Raw genomic sequence first — 26,893 nt, 5'->3', positions numbered from 1 at the left:
ACATTTTGTCTCTCATAGTTGAGGTATACCTATGATGAAAATTACAGGCCTCTCTCATCTTCTTAAGTGGGAGAACTTGCACAATTGGTGGCTGACTAAATACTTTTTTGCCCCACTGTACATATATATTTACTGGGAACACACAGTTCCCATAGACTGCAATGTAAACACACTTTTTAGTGCCGTTTTTTTTTTCTAACTCCCCACACCCACTAGCTTTTATAATTTAAAACATTTTGTGCAATTATTTTATTAAAAAATAAAAATAGGGGGCACTGGGGGACATTTATAAAATTAACCAGAGATCTGATCTCTGGTTAATTGTATGAGCGCTAATTGCTACCGCATGCGATAAATTAGCTCTCTACATTTTGTGCACTTCACTCTGAAGGAGAGTAGGCAATCACATCAGCACTGGAATGCAGTGAAACCTACAAAAGTGATATTTAGCGTTCCACTTTAAAAAAATATATATAATATCATTTTGATCTAATTTCCTTTGTAACATGTCACTTTCAATATCATCTTCTAGAAATGGTTGATAATAAACGGTCCAATTTCTTTTCAGACAAATTAGCGTCCTGTCAGATGGAGAACCTTCCCGAGTTATGTCAACAAAAAGAAAGTTTTGCGAACGAAGAATGTCTGAAACTGCACAGGCCAAAAAGCCACCGGTTGACAAGTTAATCCAGACTGAAACCACAGAAACAGGAAGGGTAAGCTTTATTCTAAACCCACAGTCAATTTTCAGAATTAAAAAAACAGAAAAATCATAAAAATCAATAATAAAATTACATTGCAAAGGTTATTTTCTTTTTGTAAGTATGGTGAGTAAATATTGCAGGAGGAACGTCTATGCACTGGTATTAATGGTTAATATCTACTGTGCGCTTAGTAGTATTGGGCTAGATTACCATTAGAGTGTTATTTTTATGCTACAGCTCAAGCGTTAACTTGCGTGCATTTGGTTGCACTCATATTAAACCTGACGAGCGCAAAAAAGTCATACTTAAGATATTGCGCACGCAATTACCTATTCTCCATAGTATACAATGGAGAAAAAAAGTGGAAAAAACTCAACTCGTACATAAGCACGATCGTATATTCTCATGTCCGACATGAAAAATAAGAATATTTCACATTCCAATGTTCTTCACATAACAGAATGTGTTCTATTTATTCATAATTAAATATTTTTATAAATATACATGATGTTTTTTTGGTACAATAATATATATATATATATATATATATATATATATATATATATATATATATATATAAAAACACGTGATTATATATAGGCATATATATAAACAGATATATATATAGGAATATCTATATAAAATACATAGACCATATTCTGCTATGTGTAGAACATAGAAATGTGAAATATTTACAGTAAATACATAGTTAACCACTTTATGAAATATGAATATTGCATAAATATGCTTTAACATGTATTCATCTACTTAACTGCAAAGGGATCCAATGCACTTTTATATATATCTAGCTATGTGTACAAATGTATTTATGTGCTTATATTTGTATATATGTCTCTACATGCATAAATACACATATAAGTACATACAGTGCCCTCCACTAATATTGGCACCCTTGGTAAATATAAGCAAAGAAGGCTGTGAAAAAATTGTCTTTATTATTTAACCTTTTGATATTTTGTTAAGAAAATACACAAAATACTCTATTCTCATGGATATCAAACAATTACAAACACAACACAGGTTTATACCTCCCCCCCCCCTGGGTCACTAGGAACAGGAAATTGTTCAACCATGACTTCCTGTTTCACAGGGGTATAAATATAAGGTAACACATAGGCCAAATTTCCTTAGTCATTCATCACAATGGGTAAGAGAAAGGAATATAGCTATGATGTGCAGCAAAAGGTCTGAGCTTCACAAAATAAGAAGTAGCTATAAGAAAGTAGCAAAAGCTTAGAAAAGGCCCATTTCCACCATCAGGGCAATAATGAAACCAAAATAGAGCTTTTTTCCAATAAACACCAGAGGTGGGTTTGGCGCACTCAGAGAGGTAGCCAAATGGAAAAGTACCCCATGCCCACGGTTGAATATGGTTGTGGCTCTTTAATGTTTTGGGGCTGTTTTTCTGCCAGAGGACACTTTGTTAGGATACATGGCATCATGAACACTTTCAAATATCAACAAATATTAAATGACCACCTGACTGCATCTGCCAGAAAGCTTAAAATGGGCTGTGTTTGGATCTTCCAGCAGCACAATGATCCAGAACATACTTCAAAATCAACACAAAAATGGTTTACTGACCACAAAATCAAGGTCCTGCCATGGCCATCCTAGTCGCCCCTGACTTGAACCCCATAGAAATCCTATGGAGTCAACCTCGAAGTTTGAAGTATCTGGAGAAATTCTATATGGAGTAATGGTCTCAGATCCCTTGCCATGTATTCTCCAACCTCATCAGGCATTATAGGAAAAAGAGCTGTTATCTTGGCAAAGGGAGGTAGCACAAAGTATTGAGTAAAAAGGTACCAATAATTGTGCCACACATATATTTAACAAAGATTGTTTTTATTTGGGTAAACCTGTGTTGTGTTTGTAATTGTTTGATATCCATAAGAGTAGAGTATTTTTTTATATTTATTTGAATGAAAGATCAAAAGGTTAAACAATAAAGACAATTTTTCAAAGCCTTCTTTGCTCATGTTTACCAAGGGTGGCAATATTACTGGAGGGAACTGTAAATACATATGTACACATATATAAACACACATACATATATATATCCATCTTTAGACATGTATATGTATGTATCTCTATCTTAAAGTCCTTTGCCTGCCTTTTATTCCTAACCCCTGAGACCTTATATCTTTGAGCCTTTTGTGTGCAATATTTTTTTTAATAATCTTTATTAGATGGTGTTGTTATTATGAGTGTAACTGTACTTTGTAATGTATTTTTGATATGTTTTGTTAAACTTTAATGTTTCACAAGACAGTTAACCAGAGCTCTGAGGATGTGGTAATCATTCGAGCGCAAATCGCGATTGCACTTAGGCAATCACGTTTACTTTCAACTTGTAATACGAGCGGAAATCTCTATGCGTGCAAACACCCACTATATACCACTTATCGCTTATGCATAACTGTTAGCGCTCCACTAGTAATCTGGCCCATAGTATGTATTACACTACTCATACTGAATAGCAAAAGTGCGTAATCTCCATCAGATAATAGATTATTTCCAAGACACTAAAATTCATGTCAGGTAACATTTTTTGCACAATCCAAGGTTTTGAATGCACAATAGTAAATGCTAATGCTTAAAGGAAGAGTCTACTCCAAAAATTTTGTTTAAAAAGATATACCACTCATTTGCTACCCATTCCCCAGCTTTGTACAACCAACATTGTTATATTAATACACTTTATAACCTTTAAAACTCTAAATCTCTGCCTGTTTCTAAGCCCCTGCAGGCCGCCTTTATCTAAGTGCATTTTATTAGCTTTTCACAGCAAGACAGTGCTAGTTTTTTAAATTTGTGTAAAATATATAACATTGTGTCAGCACTGATTGGCTAAAATGCAAGTCTGTAAATAGCACTGAGCTAAGGGGGCAGTCTGCAGAGGCTTAGATACAAGGTAATCACAGAGGTTAAAAGTATATTAATTTTTTATGCAAAACTGGGGAATCGGTAATAAAGGGATTATCTATGCCTATTTTTAAACAATAACAATTCTGGAGTAAACTGTCACTTTAATACCTGTTTTTCAAAAGCTCTAAAACAGAAAGTAGTATTTCAGATCGTTCACGACTCTCAACTGACGACTTGTAATACAAGTGCACTGAGCGCACTACTGCACTTCCTATTGAAAGTAAAGGGCGCGCAATATTTGTATCATGCATGTCAAAAAATACTTCAGTTAAACATTTTGACTACAATTTTGCAATATCTGATGATTCATTATTGATTGTGTAAGACCGTGTGCAAAATAACACACTGAACATAAATTTTGAGTTTTATATTTTATTAACAGCTCAAACTGACGAAATTGATGAATATGGGTTGATTTTTTTTAAATCAAATTCAGGTACAACTTGAATAGCAGTGTTAAACAATGACCCTAATAATACAGATTTATTTTATACCAATTTAGAATTAACTGTTGGTTGTGGTGGGCATTGATAACACTAAGATATTTTCATATTTGCAGGTGAAAATGACTGTGTTCTGGCAATATATAAGGGCAGTTGGTATAGCAGTTTCTTTATTCATATGCTTTCTGTACTGCTGTCAAAATGCCTCTGCAATTGGAGCAAACGTGTGGCTTAGTGACTGGACTAATGAGACGATTATAAATGGTACCCAGCAAAATACACAAATGCGTTTAGGTGTATACGCCGCCCTCGGACTGCTGCAAGGTAAGGCTCTCTTCATGTTCCCCAGTGAACAGTTACATATTCCCAAATCCGTAATTCCAAAATTCAAACATTCTAAAACTTTTTCAGTAACATTTTTTTAAAAATAAAATTATCAAAAACTACTATTTTCCCAGCCTGTAAGTCACAAAAGTATTAAAAAAATGATATAAAACTAAGTTAATATAAGCTGTATTATGAAACATAAATATTGCCTAAATGACATGATATTGTTGTTTACACTTGGTTCCATGCCCTCTCCCAACTGTCTCATTTTAAAAATGCAAATATTTAAAAATTCAAACTATTCTGAAATACAAACCTTTTCTGGTTCTAAGCAGTTTAGACAAAGGGGTTTTTACCTGTAATGGTAAAGAGAACATAACTGGACCTTTAGTCTTACTATATTTAGACTCACACTCTCCACTCTTAATCCAGATATCTTTAATGTTTTATATCTGGTTTTATATCTGGTTTCCGCTTAGCCTTATTTTATAATGTTTGTATGAAAGCTGTGGAAATATTTTTCCTGCATCTTCATTCTAGTCAGACATTTAGTTGTGATCCTGCACAATTCTTCTACTCCTGGATATCTACAGCACACAGAGTCTTCACCCATTTGATCCACTTATGTGCCAAGGACTGAACCTGGACTCAACCTGTCCAGGGCATTTAAAGGAAGACCAGGGACTGCACCTTTTACCCTAATTATACAATATCCCTCTTGAATTGTGCTGTCTCTAAACACCACACTGAGAATGAAGGGGGAATAGGTGGACCTCAGCACTGCATTGCTTGATAGCCAGGCTGAAAATGAGCAGTGTTCCTTACAATGTGGGTTCCTGTGATAGCTGGCTATTCGCTACCCATATTAACATATTTATAACTGGTTTATAAATCAAATGGATATACAGAAAGAGACACACACTCCACCAGGAACGAACAACAGCTCAGTAGCTTGTTCTATGGTGAGTTACCACCTAGGAGCAGCTTCTTGTAGCCCAATTTTGCTTTTCACAAAGGAGAACTTTCCTGAAGTAAATCAGTCTGATCCTGCCTAGTAAGGTCAGTCCAGCCCCAAAATACCAGGCAGTCCTCCTCTGAACAAAGAACATGGCAACCCTGAATGATAGTTTGCCTTATAAATCAAATGTCATATAAATTTAGAAGCCCTGTGCTAGACTAGGGTGGTTCCAGAACTTAAATTATGGTGTCATTGAGGCCAGAAGGTGGAGATACTGGAGCTCGTTGGGAGAAGTCAGTACAGGCAGAGGGGAATTGCTGATGTTCCATGGATGCTCCATAGGTGTGGCATGGAAGTTCAGGGGCATAAGTCAGGCATAAGTAAGGCAGTCCCTGAATGACAGAAACAGGGGGTAATTTTCATACTGCCCCCTCAGCTTACTGACACTGAAGTTAAGATAATTAAAGGGATACTAAACCCAATTTTTTTCTTTCATGATTCAGATGGAGCATGCAACTTTCTAATTTACACCTATTATCAATTTTTCTTCATTCTCTTAGTATCTTTATTTCAAAAGCAGGAATAGAAGCTTACAAGCTGGCCCATTTTTTGGTTCAGCACCTGGTAGTGCTTGCTGATTGGTGGCTACATTTAACCACTAATTAGCAAGCGCTACCAAGGTGCTGAACCAAAAATGGCCGGCTCAAAAGCTTTACATTCCTGCCTTTCAAATAAAGATACTAAGAGAATTAAGAAAAATTGATAATAGGAGTAAACTTGAACGTTGCTTAAAATTGCATGCTCCATCTGAATCATGAAAGAAAAAAATTTTATTCTAGTATCCCTTTAATGTGCAAATGCTTTTATATGATGAGTGAGGCATCTGCCAAAAATATTGTATCTGTAATAAATGTTTTATTTTGCACAGGTGTTTTTGTAATGGTTTCCTCCTTTACACTCGCAATTGCTGGAATTGGAGCAGCTAGAAAACTTCACACGACTCTTCTTGACAACAAGCTGCATACGCCTCAGTCTTTCTATGACACAACCCCTATTGGCCGCATCATTAATCGTTTTTCCAAGGATATTTACGTGATTGATGAAGTGATACCTCCTACTATCCTAATGTTTTTGTCAACTTTTTTCACATCTCTGTCAACAATGATTGTGATTATCAGCAGTACCCCACTCTTTGCTGTGGTTATAATACCACTTGCTTTTGCGTATGTATTTGTTCAGGTAAGACTGTTAAACACACGTTTTGTTATGAATGATACCTGCATTTTATGGGCTTGCTTAGGGGGTCTATTCATTATGAGGTGAATGGGAGGTGAACTGATACATTTCAATTCCCGCCATTAACTATGCATTATGAAGGGCCAAAGCCAGTGAGTATCTCCTACAGGAAGATCTGATTTAGCCCTGCACATTGCATAGTTAATGCTGTGTACAATTTACCTAAAATAGGAGAATTGTATGCAGCATTAAAGGGATACTAAATCCATTTTTTTATTTCTTTCATGATTCAGATAGAGCATGCAATTTTAAGCAACTTTCTAATTTACTCTGATTATCAATTTTTCTTCGTTCCCTTGGTATCTTTATTTGAAAAGCAGGAATGAAAGCTTAGGAGCCGGGCCATTTTAGGTTCAGCACCTGGGTTCTGCTTGCTGATTGGTGGCTAAATGTACTAACCAATCCGCAAGCGCTATCCAGGGTGCTGAACCAAAAATGGGCTGGATACTGAGCTTTCATTCCTGCTTTTTCAAATAAAGATACCAAGGGAACAAAGAAAAAAGGATAATAGGAGTAAAATAGAAAGTTGCTTAAAATTGCATGCTCTATCTGAATCATGAAGGGAAAAAATTGGGTTTAGCGTCCCTTTAACTATGCATTGTGCAGGTCTAACTCTGCTCTTCTTGCAGGAGATACTCACTGGGTTTGGCCCTTCATAAAGCATATTTAAAGGGATAATCTAGTCAAAATTAAACCTTAATGATTCAGATAGGGCATGCAATTTTAAACAACTTTTAAATTTACTTTTACCATCACATTTACTTTGTTCTCTTGGTATTCTTTGTTAAAGCTAAATCTAGGTAGGTTCATATGCTAATTTCCAAGCCCTTGAAGGCCACCTCTTCTTTTAGTGCATTTTGACAGTTTTTCACAACTAGACAGCACTTGTTCATGTGTGTCATATATATAACATTGTTCTCACTCCTGTGGATTTACCTAGGAGTCAGCACTGACTGGCTGAAATGCAAGTCTGTCAAAAAACTTAAATAAGGGGGCAATATGCAGAGGCTTAGATACAATGTAATCACAGAGGTAAAAAGTATATTACTATAACTGTGTCAGTTATGCAAAACTGGGGAATGGGTAATAAAGGGATTATCTATCTTTTTAAACAATAAACATTCTGGTGTAGACGGTCCCTTTAATGAAATATTTCAAATGACTTACAATTCACCTGCAATTCATCTCTTTGTGAATAGAGTCCTTAGATTGTAAGTTATCTGGGTAGCAGAGCCAAATAATAATTCTATCCTGATATTTAACAATACAAATAATGCTAATACATGGCTACTAGTATACTCACTGGTTTTGCAAGCAGAGACAATGAGGAGAGAATATTGGGCTAGATTACAAGTGGAGCGCTATTTTAATGTGCACCCTTAAATGGCCAAATTTGCCTGTTTACAGGCGCACATTACATATCCAGTCATTACAAGTGGCTGGCTAATGCTCTCGCAAGCTCACGTGAGCAATTTGCGCTAAGCGCAATTAACCAGAGGTCAGGCCTCTGGTTAATAAAAAAAAATGTCTCCCAATTGCTCTCCTAAATAAAGTGTATAGTTCCTATTATAAAATAAAAAGTATGAGCATCTTTATTTGTTTTAAAAATAGCTGCACAAAGCAGTTATAAGGGGAAAGTGAGGAGACGTGGGGTGTTGGAAAGAAAAGGCACTGAAAAGTGCCTTTACATTGAAGTCTATGGGGACTGTGTTTTTTACTTAAAATATATATTTATATGCTTAAAATACACATATAAACACATAATACACACAGTCATGGCCACCCCTGCATTTCTGTCAGATAGTGCACCACTTATATACATATATATATTTAATTTGCTGCCCAGCCCTGCCCGACCCCCTGCGCTGTGCTAGCTTCTTTGACGTGTCTCACAGCATCAGAACGAGGCTCTCATTGTAGCCTATGGAAGCGCGCTCTCATGAGTGCAAAGCTTCCAGGTAATGCAAACACAAGGTCGCGCTCAATTTGCTCCTAACTTGTAATAGCAGGGGGCACTGATATTACTGATATTAGGCAAATCTCTAGTATAATCATCTCTATACGGTTATTTTCTTCTTGCACAACTGTGAATACGTTTCACATTTTTGTCAACTAGTTTTGAGATTGTGGGGCCGATTTATCAGTCGGGCGGACATGATACGCTGTATGCTGTCAGCATTTAACATTGCACAAGCAGTTCTAGTGAACTGCATGTGCAATGCCGCCCCCTGCAGATTCGCTAGCAAAGGGTGTCAATCAACCTGATCGTATGTGATCGGGCGGATTTATGTCCGCAGCCTCAGAGTCTGCGGACGAGTTAAGGAGCAGAGATCTTAAGACAGCTACTTCTTAACTCCTGTTTCCAGCTAACCTAAAGGCTCGTGCGGAAACAGGGGTATTTGGCCCCATTCGGGCCCCTATATATATTTTTAGAAATTCTGTGATAATGCATTCATTTCTGTTTTTTCAGAGATTCTATGTGGCAACCTCTCGACAACTGAAGCGACTTGAATCTGTCAGCAGATCTCCAATATATTCACATTTTTCAGAAACAATCACAGGTGCCAGCATTATAAGAGCTTATGGAAGACAAAGCGCCTTTATTCTGACAAGCGATAATAAAGTAGATGAAAATCAGAAAAGTTATTATCCAGGAATTGTGTCAAACCGGTATGAGATTTATTTTTCTGTGATAACTTATACCTCAGTTGTAGGTCCTCATTTTAGGGAAATCCGTAAAATTACTAAAATGCGTATTAGATTTATCACTTGTAGTCCCAGTTTTGTATTACATTTGGTGATATTACTATGCTGAAAAAAGTTTTTCTTTTATTTTTCTAGGATATGTCCATAATTAATATATAAAATAATAAATAATTAACAAATTATATACGATCGTGCACTTTCTGTAAATTTCAAAATCAGCTTAAAAAGATTGAAATTATGGGGGAAAAGGGACATGAAATGTCATAATTTTAAGACAATGTTAACCCCTAAACGTGTTAGGACGTTCAATGACGTCCTAACAGCGCTGGGCATTAACGCCATTAAGACGGCATGGAATGTCCTACCTTTTTTGGTGTCCTGCAGCCTCCTCCTTTTAGGCAATGGCAAGTTGGGCTAGGGGGTGTGGCTAGCAATGTAGGCAGTTCTCCGTGATCCAATCCCAGTCTTGATATCATGTGATCATGACAATCGAGTGATTTCATTTTTTACATTGGAACTTTGTTCTGATGTTAAACACCTAGCCCTGACATGAAGGGGTTAAATTTGCTTCTATTATCAAATTTATGTTGTTATCTTGGTATCATTTGTTGAAAAACATAATTTATGTAAGAACTTACCTGATAAATTCATTTCTTTCATATTAGCAAGAGTCCATGAGCTAGTGACGTATGGGATATACATTCCTACCAGGAGGGGCAAAGTTTCCCAAACCTTAAAATGCCTATAAATACACCCCTCACCACACCCACAAATCAGTTTAACGAATAGCCAAGAAGTGGGGTGATAAGAAAAAAGTGCGAAAGCATATAAAATAAGGAATTGGAATAAGTGTGCTTTATACAAAAAAATCATAACCACCACAAAAAAGGGTGGGCCTCATGGACTCTTGCTAATATGAAAGAAATGAATTTATCAGGTAAGTTCTTACATAAATTATGTTTTCTTTCATGTAATTAGCAAGAGTCCATGAGCTAGTGACGTATGGGATAATGACTACCCAAGATGTGGATCTTTCCACGCAAGAGTCACTAGAGAGGGAGGGATAAAATAAAGACAGCCAATTCCTGCTGAAAATAATCCACACCCAAAATAAAGTTTAATAAAAACATAAGCAGAAGATTCAAACTGAAACCGCTGCCTGAAGTACTTTTCTACCAAAAACTGCTTCAGAAGAAGAAAACACATCAAAAATGGTAGAATTTAGTAAAAGAATGCAAAGAGGACCAAGTTGCTGCTTTGCAAAGCTGATCAACCGAAGCTTCATTCCTAAACGCCCAGGAAGTAGAAACTGACCTAGTAGAATGAGCTGTAATCCTATGAGGCAGAGTTTTACCTGACTCGACATAGGCATGATGAATTAAAAGATTTCAACCAAGATGCCAAAGAAATGGCAGAAGCTTTCTAACCTTTTCTAGAACCGGAAAAGATGACAAATAGACTAGAAGTCTTTCGGAAAGACTTAGTAGCTTCAACATAATATTTCAAAGCTCTAACAACATCCAAAGAATGCAACGATTTCTCCTTAGAATTCTTAGGATTAGGACATAATGAAGGAACCACAATTTCTCTACTAATGTTGTTGGAATTCACAACCTTAGGTAAAAATTGAAAAGAAGTTCGCAACACCGCCTTATCCTGATGAAAAATCAGAAAAGGAGACTCACAAGAAAGAGCAGATAATTCAGAAACTCTTCTGGCAGAAGAGATCGCTAAAAGGAACAAAACTTTCCAAGAAAGTAATTTAATTGTCCAAAGAATGCATGGGTTCAAAAGGAGGAGCTTGAAGAGCCCCCAGAACCAAATTCAAACTCCAAGGAGGAGAAATTGACTCAACAGGTTTTATACGAACCAAAGCTTGTACAAAACTATGAATATCAGGAAGACTAGCAATCTTTCTGAGAAAAAGAACAGAAAGAGCAGAGATTTGTCCTTTCAAGGAACTTGCGGACAAACCCTTATCGAAACCATCCTGAAGAAAACTGTAAAATTCTCGGTATTCTAAAAGAATGCCAAGAAAAAAAGATGAGAAAGACACCAAGAAATATAAGTCTTCCAGACTCTATAATATATCTCTCTAGATACAGATTTACGAGCCTGTAACATAATATTAATCACAGAGTCAGAGAAACCTCTTTGACCAAGAATCAAACGTTCAATCTCCATACCTTTAAATTTAAGGATTGAGATCCTGATGGAAAAAAGGACCTTGTGACAGAAGGTCTGGTCTTAACGGAAGAGTCCACGGTTGGCAAGAGGCCATCCGGACAAGATCCGCATACCAAAACCTGTGAGGCCATGCCGGGGCTACCAGCAGAACAAACGAGCATTCCTTCAGAATCTTGGAGATTACTCTTGGAAGAAGAACTAGAGGCGGAAAGATATAGGCAGGATGATACTTCCAAGGAAGTGATAATGTATCCACTGCCTCCGCCTGAGGATCCCGGGATCTGGACAGATACCTGGGAAGTTTCTTGTTTAGATGAGATGCCATCAGATCTATTTCTGGAAGTTCCCACATTTGAACAATCTGAAGAAATACCTCTGGGTGAAGAGACCATTCGCCCGGATGTAACGTTTGGCGGCTGAGATAATCCGCTTCCCAATTGTCTATACCTGGGATATGAACCGCAGAAATTAGACAGGAGCTGGATTCCGCCTAAACCAGAATTCGAGACACTACTTTCATAGCCAGAGGACTGTGAGACCCTCCTTGATGATTGATGTATGCCACAGTTGTGACATTGTCTGTCTGAAAACAAATGAACGATTCTCTTTAGAAGATGCCAAGACTGAAGAGCTCTGAAAATTGCACGGAGTTCCAAAATATTGATCGGTAATCTCACCTCCTGGGATTCCCAAACTCCTTGTGCCGTCAGAGATCCCCATACAGCTCCCCAACCTGTAAGACTTGCATCTGTTGAAAATACAGTCCAGGTCGGAAGAAAAAAAGAAGCCCCCTGAATTAAACGATGGTGATCTGTCCACCACGTCAGAGAGTGTCGTACAATCGGTTTTAAAGATATTGATTGAGATATCTTTGTGTAATCCCAGTACTATTGGTTCAGCATACAGAGCTGGAAAGGTCGCATGTGAAAATGAGCAAAGGAGATCGCGTCCGATGCATCAGACATAAGACCTAAAACTTCCATGCATAAGGCAACCAAAAGGAATGATTGTGACTGAAGGTTTTGACAGGCTGATATCAATGTTAGATGTCTCTTGTCCGAAAAAGACAGAGTCATGGACACCGAATCTATATGGAAACCTAAAGCGGTTACCCTTGTCTGAGGAATCAATGAACTTTTTGGTAAATTGATCCTTCAACCATGATCTTGAAGAACACAAAGTCGATTCGTATGAGATTCTGCTAAATGTGAAGACTGAGCAAGTACCAAGATATCGTCCAAATAAGGAAATACCAATACCCTGTTCTCTGAATACAGACAGAAGGGCACCGAGAACCTTTGTAAAAATTCTTGGAGCTGATGCTAGGCCAAACGGTAGAGCCACAAACTGGTAATGCTTGTCTAGAAAAGAGAATCTCAGAAACTGATAGTGATCTGGATGAATCAGAATATGCAGATATGCATCCTGTAAATCTAAAGCAGACATATAATGCCCTTGCTGAACAAAAGGCAGGATAGTCCTTACAGTTACCATCTTGAATGTTGGTATCCTTACATAATGATTCAATATTGACAGATCCGGAACTGGTCTGAAGGATTTGACCTTCTTTGGTACAATAAAGAGATTAAATAAAACCCCAGCCCCATGTTCCAGAACTGGAACTGGCATAATTACTCCAGCCAACTCTAGATCTGAAACACATTTCAGAAATGCATGAGCCTTTGCTGGGTTTACTGGGACACTGGAAAGAAAAAAATCTCTTGCAGGAGGCCTTAACTTGAAGCCAATTCTGTACCCTTCTGAAACAATGTTCCGAAAAACAGAGATTGTGAACGGAATTGATCCAAATTTCTTTGAAAAAAACATAATCTGCCCCGTACCAGCTGAGCTGGAATGAGGGCCGCACCTTCATGTGGACCTAGGAGCTGGCTTGGGTTTCTATAAGGCTTGGATATATTCCAAACTGGAGAAGGTTACCAAACTGATACTGCTCCTGAGGATGAAGGATCAGGCTATTGTTCCTTGTTGTGATGAACGGAACGAAAACGATTATTAGACCTAAATTCACCTTTAGATTTTTTATCCTGTGGTAAAAAAGTTCCCTTCTCTCCAGTAACAGTTGAGATAAAAGAATCCAACTGATAATCGAATAATTTATGACCCTGGAAAGAAAGGGATAGCAAAGATGACTTAGAAGACATATCAGCATTCCAAGTTTTAAGCCATAAAGCTCTTCTAGCTAAAATAGCTAGAGACATATACCTGACATCAACTCTAATGATATCAAAAGATGGCATCACAAATAAAATAATTAGCATGTTATAGAAATGCAAATGATAATTATGATCTGTTATTTGTTGCGCTAAAGCTTCTAACCAAAAAAGTTGAAGCTGCAGTAACATCCGCTAAGGATATAGCAGGTCTAAGACTGAACACAAGTAAGCTTTTCTTAGAAAGGATTCAATTTTCCTATCTAAAGGATCTTTAGCAGGAGTAGAGACAGCCCCATTAATCTTAGGGATTTTGTCCCAAAACTCTAATCTGTCAGATGGCACAGGATATAATTGCTTAAAAACGTTTTTAGAAGGAGTAAATGAATTACCCAAAATATTCCACTCCCTGGAAATTACTTCAGAAATAGCACCAGGGACAGGAAACACTTCTGGAATAACTACAGGAGATTTAGAAACCTTATTTAAACGTTTTAGATTTAGTATCAAGAGGACCAGAATCCTCAATTTCTAATGCAATTAATACTTCTTTAAGTAAAGAACAAATAATTCCATCTTGAACAAATATGAAGATTTATCAGCATCAACCTCTGAGACAGAAACCTCTGAACCAGAAGAACCATTATCAGTATCAGAATGATGATGTTCTTTTAAAAAATTCATCTGAAAAAAGAGAAGTTTTAAAAGACTTTTATGTATACTAGAAGGAAAAATAACAGACATAGCCTTCTTAATGGATTTAGAAATAAAATCTCTTATGTTATCAGGAACACTCTGAGTATTAGATGTTGACGAAACAGCAACAGGTAATGTAATAGTACTAAAGGAAATTTTATCTGCATTAACAAGTTTGTCATGACATTCAATACAAACAACAGCTGGAGGAACAGATACCAAAAGTTTATATCAGATACACTTAGCTTTGGTAGCTCCAGCACCGGCAGCGATTTTCCTGAAGTATCTTCTGACTCAGTTGCAACGTGGAACATCTTGCAATATGTAATAGAAAAAAAACAACATATAAAGCAAAATAGATCAAATTCCTTAAATGACAGTTTCAGGAATGGGAAAAAATGCCAGTGAACAAGCTTCTAGCAACCAGAAGCAAATAAATAAAGAGACTTAAATAATGTGGAGACAACAATGACGCCCATATTTTTTAGCGCCAAAAATGACGCCCACATTATTTGGCGCCTAAATGCTTTTGGCGCCAAAAATGACGCCACATCCGGAACGCCGACACTTTTGGCGCAAAAGAACGTCAAAAAATGACGAAACAGAAATTTTTTTTGCGCCAAAAAAGTCCGCGCCAAGAATGACGCAATAAAATGAAGCATTTTCAGCCCCCGCGAGCCTAACAGCCCACAGGAAAAGTCAAATTTTTTAAGGTAAGAAAAAATGATTGATTCAAATGCATTATCCCAAATATGAAACTGACTGTCTGAAAATAAGGAATGTTGAACATCCTGAGTCAAGGCAAATAAATGTTTGAATACATATATTTAGAACTTTATAAAAAAGTGCCCAACCATAGCTTAGAGTGTCACAGAAAATAAGACTTACTTACCCCAGGACACTCATCTACATATAGCAGATAGCCAAACCAGTACTGAAACGAGAATCAGCAGAGGTAATGGTATATATATATATATATAAGAGTATATCGTCGATCTGAAAAGGGAGGTAAGAGATGAATCTCTACGACCGATAACAGAGAACCTATGAAATAGACCCCGTAGAAGGAGATCATTGCATTCAAATAGGCAATACTCTCCTCATATCCCTCTGACATTCACTGCACGCTGAGAGGAAAACCGGGCCCCAACCTGCTGCGGAGCGCATATCAACGTAGAATCTAGCACAAACTTACTTCACCACCTCCATAGGAGGCAAAGTTTGTAAAACTGATTTGTGGGTGTGGTGAGGGGTGTATTTATAGGCATTTTAAGGTTTGGGAAACTTTGCCCCTCCTGGTAGGAATGTATATCCCATACGTCACTAGCTCATGGACTCTTGCTAATTACATGAAAGAAAGCATATGTACATATATTCAGCAACTGGGAGCTAGCTGGTGATTGGTTGCTATACACAAATGTATATTGTCAAAAATTCAATTTCCTCCCATTAGTACATTTCTGCTCTGGAGTTGACTTTATCTATGTGTTTAATCCCTTTTGCAGTGCAATAATAAAATATAATTTTGTTTTTATTATGTGCCTTTAATTTATTTGATTGCTGTATTTGTAATTTTTTTTTTTGTTTTTTTTTGTTTTCATTTCATTTTTCTGAAAGGGACAAAAAAATTCATTCAGTATTCAGAAAGAGCATACATGGTTTTGAAGGAGCAGCAATGCACTCCGGGAGCTAGCTGAGCATATCTAGTGAGCCAATTACAAGAGGCTTATATGTGCAGCTACCAATCAGCAACTAGCATTGCTACTCCTGAGTCTACCAAGTTATGCTTTTCAGGATACCAAAAGAACAAAGCAAATTAGATAATAGACGTAAATTGCTCTGTCTGATTCATGAAAGTTTAATTTTGTCCTTTTTCATGTATTTTTGTTTAGGTTTAATATTGTAAAAATGTAAAAATAACTTCTTCTGAATACCTAATTAATTCATTTTCTTTTTTTCCTAGTTGGCTTGGCATTCGTGTTGAGTTTGTGGGAAATTGTGTTGTCCTATTTGCAGCTCTTTTTGCTGTGATTGGTCGAGAGAGCCTCACCGCTGGTCTAGTTGGCCTTTCAGTTTCATACGCTCTGCAGGTATATTTAATAGACAAAGTGATATGTAAAAACGTTTGTGACAAATGCACAAAATCAATAACAAAGAATAAAATATATTATATTATCAGATAAAGGACAACATTTATATATAAACATTTCATACAGACAGAAAAATGACTATTATATTTCAGGTAACAATGTCCTTAAACTGGATGGTGCGAATGACTTCAGATCTGGAAACAAACATTGTCGCAGTTGAGCGAGTGAAGGAATATTCGGAGACAGAAACTGAGGTATGTTGCTTTTAATTAACCAAATCACCCGTAACTATGATATATTTATATATACATAGAAAATCTAGCCCTGAATCATAAAAGTTTAAATTCTGACTTCTAACACTTGCCCAACAGACGTGAAAAACCACGCAGTTCACTGGAAAGGGAAAATTCACTGGGGAGAGCCAAGATAGTAGAGAGTACAATCTAGAACAAAAATAAAATGTTTTCTATTCCATGCGTATATTGTGGTACACTCAGTATTTGCTCGCTTTTTTGAGCACTATATGGTTAAAATTGAGACAAACATTTTTTCAAACCCTATATTGCTCAAGATACAGTATGTGCAATTTTTTTACTTTTATTTAGTTCTTTTTTTATTGTACTTTATCTTTACTATGGAAATGTAACATTTTCATCGATGTCACTTTAAAGTCTAGACGTGAATTTGGCAATTCCTTTCTCAAACAAATGCTGAATATGGCTGCAAGTAGCGGCAATCAGCTCTTCTGTGTGGCGAATTTACTCATGTCAAAGTTTTACAAAAAAAGATCTGGATTTGCAAAATATTCTGCTTTTATTTGAGAAACCAATTGACAAATACACGTGTTTATTAAAATCTCCCTTCTGAATAATTTAAAATATAAAAATTATTTAAATTGATAAAAAGGGTAACGCAAGAAAATTAGACATACATAGCAAAGAAAAGGTTAATCACAACTGATAATAAACCATTATACATATGCATATAAAAAATGTAATGCAAAGTATAACTTATTAACAGACTAGTTTAGGCAAATTATCTGTACCAAATTAGATGACAATAAACTTTTTATATTTTATGTTTCAGTTACAAGATTTAATTGATTAATTAAAAATGGAAGCTTGGTTATAAAAAACAAAACAAAAAAAAATGTTAATTATTCCATTAATAAAGGTTAAACGAAACGCTGGCCTAATCATTCACCATAATTGACACAACAAATTAAAATGCAAGCCAATTTGATTTATCATTTGCATTGTATTAATTTATAAACATTATGCAAATTAGGTTGCTTACAGAGATTAATTTAATTTCGCTCAAAAGCCAAAATTAAAGTACTAAGTGGTATCTACTGCAAATGATATCTAATACTGATAAATGTCATCAAATTTAATAAGCTCATTAATTGTATGGATAGATTTCAAGTTGGATGGTGTAAAAATGACATATTTATTATCACAATCCTCTAGGTTTAATTTAGCAACAAACCACAGTAATATTAGCAGTACCTGTGGGTTTGTCACCAATAGTTGTTGCAGATGTCTACAAATCCTTTATGCTCCTTACTACTTCAATATTAAATTGCACATTTTATTCAAAATTAGACCATTAAAGTGGCACAACGTTTTGTTACACAAGGTCCATATATTTCACTAGACTGATATTGAGTTCTATGGAACATCCCTAGTAAATGTGTGCATAAATGCTGTGCATACCCTCTATGTGAATGTATCCCAAGATTGCAGTACACACAAACTGCACTCTCTAAGTTAAAAATAAAAAGCTGATGTGTTTATATTGGAATGTTTCTTAAAACAGTATATTAGTGCAGTGTCCTCCCCAGGACATTTTTAGCTGGTGCACCACCAGGCTGATTTTACTGACCAACCTTCTAAAAGTTTAGCCAATATTAAGCTAAAATTAGCTAATACTAAAAAGGTTCAATTTTTATTGCACAAATTATCAATAAATACATTTATGTTAAATGATGCAATTAATTTGTACTTAGGATAGCAGAAAATTATGTAATAATAGAAAATTGTATACTTCCTCCAATCTTTTACTTTATAATGCCACCGGCAAGTTCATAATGACAGCGACTACTTTATAATGCCACCGGCTTCTTCATAATGACATAGGCTACTTCATAATGCCATTGGCTACTTCATAATGTGACCGGCTACTTTATAATACCTCAGGCTACTTCATACTACCACCGGCTACTTCATAATGCCACCGACTACTTTATAAGGTTTTTTACTTAAAAATGCTACCAGCTACTTTATAATGCCACGACTACTTTATAATGCCACCAGGCTACTTTAAAATGCTACCGGCTGGGGGGCGGAGCTAACCGTCAACGAACATGGCAGCATAGTGTGGGAGCTCTGTGATAGAGGGCTATGAAAAGCAACGAGAATCCTGAATAAGATAACCTAAAATCTTTCTCTGGTGATAACTAAGCCTCTTGAAAGTATTTGGAGAGACAAGAAGGAATAAGGGTGGCTGTATGAATACCAGGAACCAACATCTCCACTTAAGGCCTGCACTCCCCGTTACTAAGAATCTAAAGCGCATGGACCCTCAGAATACAAGCAGCGCAGTACATACAAAAGTGCTTTAGCACTCCCCATTATCGCCAACTGCTACAAGCGACTATTGAGGAGAAATGAGGGCTGCACTACTCCTGGCTCTAAAAGGATTAAGTGATAAGCTGGACAACCACTATGCCCAGCTTTCACAATGTCTCACTGAAATTCTCCAAGATGGCACTCTCCTTTCTCCTATACCACCTCCTGAACCCGCAGCGCTAACTAAGGCTGATGCTGGCTGGCTTGTACTACAGGAGGCTCTCCCTCAAGATGAATCGAAAGACTCCGCTTCCATTAAGGCGAGCGTGCAGACAGGAGAGACTGTGACTCACGTTCACATACACCAGCGGAGGGATGCGACTGAGATTCGTCCGTTGCCGGCAACACGGAGACTTCAGCCTTCAGACGCGAGCGCACTTTTGCCCAAGCTACAGAATGCAAGTGCCATCTACCCGGTCTGTCTCCTCACTACTCACGCCTTTACTCCTGACACCCGGGATTCCCACATGGCAGCTGAGATGCAGCGTTATCTCTCGGCTCCTCTCAGTGGAGACATGTTTGACTGTGCAGTCGCTTCGCTCCATACACCTGCTGAATACTTTGGGGAATTTACGGTCCTCACGTCCATTAACTCAGCTTTCCTGAGGTGCCTGCAGAACAACGGTGAGCCAAGTATTAAGGCCTCCATAACAAAGGCTTCTCCAGCGAGGCTCATTCTCAAGACGGGTATGGGGTAATAGACTTGGCAATAAAAACTCAGCACTTTAACCACTTGGTTCCTGGACTGTTATACCGGACTGTCTATTTGAGATACTAGTCTTGTGACTCTTTAACAAACATAGTTCTACCGGAGAAATGTCTCTAGTTTATAGTTTCAATCTTATGTTTGGTATATATTCTGTTAGACTCGTAGTCCCCTTTCATCCACTTACTGCGTTTTTATTTTCTAATGCTACATCTAAAATGTCAGATTGCACATGTTTATTTACACAGGCAGGTACATCCGGAGACAGCCCAGTGATGTTTAGTTTTAGTTTTAAATCTGATGTGGTGCAATAGCGCCGATATAAAACTGGATATCTAAGCTGACTGCCCTTCTGGGATAATAATGTTGTGTCACTTGTCTAGTTCATGGTCGCTAATACTTGTTTATCACATACCCTGCCAGCAGTTTCTATCTACACAGTTAACGCTAATTTTTATACATCTTATTTTAGCTCCTGGATTTAACATGATCAGGACTATAGCATCTATATAACCCCAAATGCAATTGTTTAAAGTGCAGTGGAGATTCATATAGAATCTGACTGAGCAGAACAGTACTGAGATTTTATATTAACTATGAAGCTCTAAATCACTGAATGGGATCTCTATTAGTTTCACCCCTACCACCTTTCTAATGGTTGTAATGTTGGTAGATCTTTATATACTATATGCATATCATATTTCAAGGTAACTATCCCCCTATTTAATTTATTCCACAGACCTACCTCCCCTGGACATCCTATAGACCTACCTAGGTCTACATTTTACATAAAGCATTGCTGGAGATATCTAATGGAAGTTGGATTCCTACTATTATTCTGTGGATGCTCTTATTTCTCCCATAAGTCACAGATATGATCTACTATAATAGATTCGCTGACCCTGAGTGTCTCTACATCTGGGCAGATATGACACAATATTAGCGTCCCTAACCAGGTCATAGATATTTAGTCGTCTATCAAGAGACACCCCTACTTTTGTTTATATAACTATATATTTTGGAAGCTAGGCGTATTAGGAGACCTTTAACTAGGGATCTAAAATTAAACAAATAACCCTGATCAGGCATTTATGCTTAACTCCTCCTGAAGCCAATGTACGGTACTTTGCATACCTTAGAAGAACCGGAGTGGGCTAGTCTTTCCTCATCTATTTATTGAACGATTTGGAGACATGTAAAGTTTGGTTGTCTGATGGTCCCTACCTTATTTTACAGTTTGAGACTTAATTGAAAGTACACTTGGGGGTTTGTTGGGAGCTTAGTTCTCTGCTTTCTATTGTGTTTGTTTCGAATGATGTTAGACCATATGTTCTCTTTTCTCCCTCCCCCCTTGTAGAGCTTAACCTTTTATATGTATGCCAGTCATCTAGGTATGTCTCTGTTAGTGTTTTGGGCACTCATATAACTCCTTGCAGGATCCACCTTTAGCTAGACATGTACGGATGCCGCCCTCAGTCTAATTTACATAGCTCACCTCAGGAGGACTATTTACACTACACTCCAACTATTTCTCTTCTCAGTAATTAGTGGGGTGGCACCCTTAACTGTTATATCTAAATTGAAATAGCCTTCCCTATTAGTTTTGATTGTTGCATAATTTCTGTTGCGCACTAATCCTTTAGAGGGTAAAGTCCCACCATATGCACACAGTTGAACTAGACCCCATAACTTGAGGTATGAAATCACCAAGTTGGAATTGGAACCCTGTTTCTTATGTCGATCTGTTTATAGGCGGTGTATCACATTGTTGGGCTGTGTCAACTGGGAAGACACGGCTCGGCATGTCGGATAAATTGGAGACTTCAGTTAAGATGTATATACAGTCAATACTATTTTATCTACGCAGGGTTTGTTATATTTCTCCATTTCTATGCTATGTCTTTTTAGTGCCCCATGGGTTTCGCATCACATTATCTTATGTTTGTTTTTACTAGGTTTATATATTATAATCTTTCCTTAATAGAGCTAGCCCAGATATAATGGGCCTCAATGTCAATATATGTTTGCCTTTACTTAGCTTGTATATCTAACTTCCATATATTAACTACTCAATACTAATTTTAGCTTTAAGTTGTACAAAGCTGTTACTCTGAGTGAAGTGCTGTGATCCCCATATACCAGGAGTCGTTAACTTTTATAAGACAGTTTATAATAGTTCACACTTACTTATAGTTAACATTACCACCCTATATCTCTGTTCACTCAAATGTTCTCATACGTGGAAGTACTTAGAGAGTTGTTCAGGAAAAGCCAAATGGTTTATAGTTGCTTCTTAATAGTCTTGTCCCCTCATATACGTATTATCACGTAGCTTACTATGATACTGTGATCCAGATTATCACTTCTGCCAGGTGGAACTCAACTATAATTTGTGACTATGCTCTATGTTCCTACCATTTCCCAAATTGTCTGCTCAGATGTGTTTCTGCCACTACCAATAATATCAAGCTCCCACACGCACACTATTGGTATATAAACTATCTACTATTGTTTAGCTCACACTGCAAATATTGGCTGGCTCCGCCCTCCAACCCCCCCCCCCCCTATTCCCTTTATTACATTTTGAGCGGCTCTTGCCCGCTGCATCCCCCTCCCACATAAATATATAGAGTTACCTCCTCCCTAGTCTCACCCTTATTTGAATAGATACCCTACTCTATTTTTTTTTTGCACACAGCTAGGAGAGGATCTTTTTTTTTGCTTGTATCACGTTTATGACACTCTAATATAAAACTGAAGTCTTTTCAGGTGATAGCCCACATTCTCTGGTAATATTTGAGATGCTAGAATGCAATACTCTCTAAACTATCTTGTGTATATATTGTCTTGTAAATGTTTTGGGGCATACCCTATATTCTGTATTTGTTTACGACTTCAATAAAAAATATTTAAAAAAAAAAAAAAATGCTACCGGCTACTTCATAATGCCACCATCTACTTTAAAATGCCACGACTACTTTATAATGCCACAGGCTACTTAAATATGCTACCGGCTACTTCATAATGCCACCGGCTACTTTATAATACCACAAGGCTTAATAATGCCACCGGCTAGTTTATAATGCCACCAGGCTGACAACATTTCTTTCTGGACACTGATTGTGCTATACAATCGCTCAATCAGCCTCTCTTTATCTCGGTTTTCCCCAAAAATAATACTCACTTTATTTTGCCTCTTATCCTTATAAATAGTTTTCAACCTTCTTTGAATTCTTCCTTTAGTTACATAAAGTCCTTCCAATATAGTGAAGTCCAAGTGCAGACCTCATAACTAGCCCTTTTGAGAAGGACAGCTGCAGACACACCCTCAATGCCACCCTAAAACCCACTCGCAAACCCACGCAACACTGCCTTGCACACAAAACATCAACAGACCCTCCTCAAACTCCGGAGTCCCAAATACGCAGCAACACATGTTAAAGGGAGGTATGCAAGTGTTTTTAATAAATATGTGATGTCTTCAAGCAAACTTTAATAAATGAAACTCACTGTTACTAATTTCAATTCAGTACAACATTTAACTATATATTATTTCCTGCAGGCTCCTTGGACCATTGAAGATAAACAACCACCAAAGGATTGGCCAAGTAAAGGAGAAGTTGAATTAGCAAATTATTCAGTCCGATACAGAGCTGGGTTGGATCTAGTGCTGAAGAACCTAAATCTCAGAGTAAAGGGTGGAGAGAAGGTAACACCTAATATAACTTTAAACTAATTCTAAAAAAAAATTAAAATTGCTCATGGTATTAGTTTTAGAAGTTTTTACAGTTAACCCTTTAAAGGGACAGTCAACACCAGAATTTTTGTTGTTTAAAAAGAAAGATAATCCCTTTATTACCCATTCCCCAGTTTTGAACAACCAACACAGTTATATTAATATACTTTTTACCTCTGTAATTATCTTGTATCTAAGCTTCTGCTGACTGCCCCCTTATTTCAGTTCTTTTCACAGACATGCAGTTTAGCCAATCAGTGCTCACTCCTAGGTCACTTTACGTGCATGATCTCAATGTTACCTATATGAAACATGTGAACTAATGCCCTCTAGTGGTCAAAATGTATTCAGATTAGAGGCAGTCTTCAAGGTCTAAGAAATTAGCATATGAACCTCCTAGTTTTAGCTTTCAACTAAGAATACCAAAAGAACAAAGCAAAATTGGTGATAAAAGTAAATTGGGAAGTTGTTTAAAATTGCATGCCCTATTTAAATCATGAAAGTTTGACTGTCCCTTTAAAGGGACATTAAACACTTGACTGTTAAACATCCTTAAAACTAAATAATTATAAAAAACTAAGCCCAGTTCTCTATGCTGGAAGTTCAGCTTACCCCAAACATTTCAAGAAAAGTGATTGATGTGGCTATGTATGGCGCCATATTGTGACAGCACAGCAGTCATGTGATGCACTCAGCGTATTTACCTATAATGTATGCTAAGAGGAAGCACCGTTGCAGAACTTGCTCACTGCTATGCAGAGTTTGTGCTGCAGTTTATGTTGTGAATCTTTTAATTAAAGGACCAGTCAACACATTAGATTTGCATAATCAACAAATGCAAGATAACAAGACAATGCAATAGCACTTAGTCTGAACTTCAAATGAGTAGTAGATTTTTTTATAACAAATGTCTAAGTTATGTATATTTCCACTCCCCTTGTACCATGTGATAGCAATCAGCCAATCACAAATGCATATACGTATAGTCTGTGAATTCTTGCACATGCTCAGTAGGATCTGGTGACTAAAAAAGTGTAAATATAAAAGACTGTGCACATTTTTTTTAATGGAAGTGTATTGGAGAGTTGTTTAAAATGACATGCTGTATCTAAATCATGAAAATGTAATTTAACCTGAGTGTCCCTTTAATTACAAAATTTTATAAACATAATTTTCTATGTAAAACAGTTTATTGCTCAGTCTTTACCACACATTTTAAGGTTCCTAATCTGTGTCAGTGCACGGCTCCAGGTAAGGTTATTAATCTATTCAACAAACTCTGGTCCGGAGCGGGAAAGAGGGAGGGGGAGAGAGGTTCTGTGGAAGAAAACAGGCTGAATAACTCATGCTAGGTATAAGACTGAGCAATAAACTTTTTACATAGAAAACTATGTTTATAAAATATGGTGTTTAAGTAAGATTCTCAACATACACTGCAGCACAAGCACTGCATAACAGTGAGCAAGTGCTGCAGCTGTGATAAGCAATACACTATAGGGAAATATGCCGTGTGTGTCATGTGTCTGCATCAAGCATCACATGACTGCTGTGCCCCAGTGAAACGTAAGTTACAATATGGCACCATGCAGAGGAGACTCAAGCACCTTATTAACACTCTGCTTCCAAACATTTTTTTTCAACACTTCGGGGTAAGCTGAACAGATAAAATAAGCAGCAGTGATTACCTGACTTTTATTAATAAGAAAAAGTTAGTTTTAATATTTCTTTGCAGGTGTTAAGTGTCCCTTTAAGGGCTGTGGTACTTTGTACATAAAATAAATTAATAAATATATATATATATATAGTTAGTGTAAACTTACTTGTTAAAGATTCCCTTATTGGTTCAGGATGAAGTGAGGATGTCACACAACGAGGAAGGGAGATGATTGGCTACATGCACTATGAATTGGGCAATGAGAAACATCCAAGAGATGAGTTCTTAAAACACAGAACCGTGAATCATAATCATTTTCACTTGGAGTAGCATGAGTATATGTAGATGTTTTTAAAATGATATTAGTTCAAACTTTGCAGAAATAAGTGTAAAGTTTTGGTTTCTATAAAGTAATAGGTGCCATCATGTTGAAATATAGGTCTCCAATATCTAATCTCCTGAGGACAATTAGGCACAGATAAAGTGTACAAACAATGGTTATATAAAGTAACTATGTAACAGGGTTTATTGTCCCTTCATATTCCACAAAGCCATTGTTTGTACACTTTACATGTGCCTAATTGTCCTCAGCAAAAGAGATAAGGAAAACCTAGGTTTCACCATGGAAGCACCTATTTGTTTTTTGAAACTCCTGGAAACAGGAGAGCCCACAATTTAATTTAAATTGTAGATAAAGAAAACAAAATTGAAAGGATATTGCAAAGTTTTTTTTTGTTTTTTTGTTTTTTTACTGAATAATGAAAAATTTATATTACAAATTTTTAAAGGGACATTAAACACTTTGAGATGGTAATATCCTATATAATAAAAGGCCAGGTATGTTTGTCAGATGCAGTCATGTGCAGTAGAGAGTGCAGAGGACAAACATACCTAGCCTTTAGCAGCAGAGGAGTGTGCATTGATGAAGCTGCCTTGTGGGGGCGTGGCCAGGCCTGTTGTGATGGGGGCATGGCTGGTGGGCGTGGTGAGGGGTGTGACCTCGCTGGGTCGTTTGTGAGGGGGCGTGGTCAGCGGAAGAGGGGTGGGAGAGACCAAAATAGGTGGGAGAGACCAATAGAGAGGAGGGAAAGATAGAAAGCGACCAAAAGAGGGGGTAAGAGAGAGAGAGAGAGCGCAAAAGAGGGGGGGAGAGAGAGAGAGCAAAAGAAGGGGGGAGAGAGAGAGAGAGAGAGAGAGAGAGCAAAAAAGGAGGGGAGAGAGAGAACAAAAGAGGGAGGGAGAGAGAGAGCATAAAAGGGGGGGAGAGAGAGAGCAAAAGAGGGGGGAGAGAGAGCAAAAGAGGAGGAAGAGAGAGCAAAAGAGGGGAGAGAGAAAGCAAAAGAGGGGGGAGAGAGAGAGAGCAAAAGAGGGGGGAGAGAGAGAGAGCAAAAGAGGGGAGAGAGAGAGAGAGCAAAAGAGGGGAGAGAGAGAGAGAGAGCAAAAGAGGGGAGAGAGAGAGAGCAAAAGAGGGGGGCAGAGAGAGAGCAAAAAAGGGGGAGAGAGAGAGCAAAAGAGGGGGGAGAGAGCAAAAGAGGGAGGAGAGAGCAAAAGAGGGAGGAGAGAGCAAAAGAGGGAGGGGAGAGCATAAGAGGGGGGGAGAGAGCATAAGAGGGGGGGAGAGAGCAAAAGAGGGGGGG

At 37.4% G+C, this 26,893-nt stretch overlaps 1 protein-coding gene across 1 annotated transcript in view; it reads left to right on the top strand.

Moving 5' to 3' along the window:
• The window catches only part of ABCC3 (ATP binding cassette subfamily C member 3), a 267,779-nt gene that overhangs the window by 225,588 nt on the left and 15,298 nt on the right, over positions 1–26,893 (top strand). Inside the window, exons 21-27 of the mRNA XM_053708487.1 lie at positions 569–716; positions 4,216–4,423; positions 6,313–6,623; positions 9,151–9,350; positions 16,404–16,530; positions 16,683–16,784; positions 23,429–23,575. Of these exons, the coding sequence (XP_053564462.1) occupies positions 569–716; positions 4,216–4,423; positions 6,313–6,623; positions 9,151–9,350; positions 16,404–16,530; positions 16,683–16,784; positions 23,429–23,575 (1,243 nt within the window). The remainder of the gene's footprint in view (positions 1–568; positions 717–4,215; positions 4,424–6,312; positions 6,624–9,150; positions 9,351–16,403; positions 16,531–16,682; positions 16,785–23,428; positions 23,576–26,893) is intronic.

The sequence above is a fragment of the Bombina bombina genome, chromosome 1 (genome assembly GCF_027579735.1).
Source record: "Bombina bombina isolate aBomBom1 chromosome 1, aBomBom1.pri, whole genome shotgun sequence".
Taxonomy (NCBI): Eukaryota; Metazoa; Chordata; class Amphibia; order Anura; family Bombinatoridae; genus Bombina; species Bombina bombina.
This window is presented reverse-complemented; position numbering and strand designations above follow the sequence as displayed.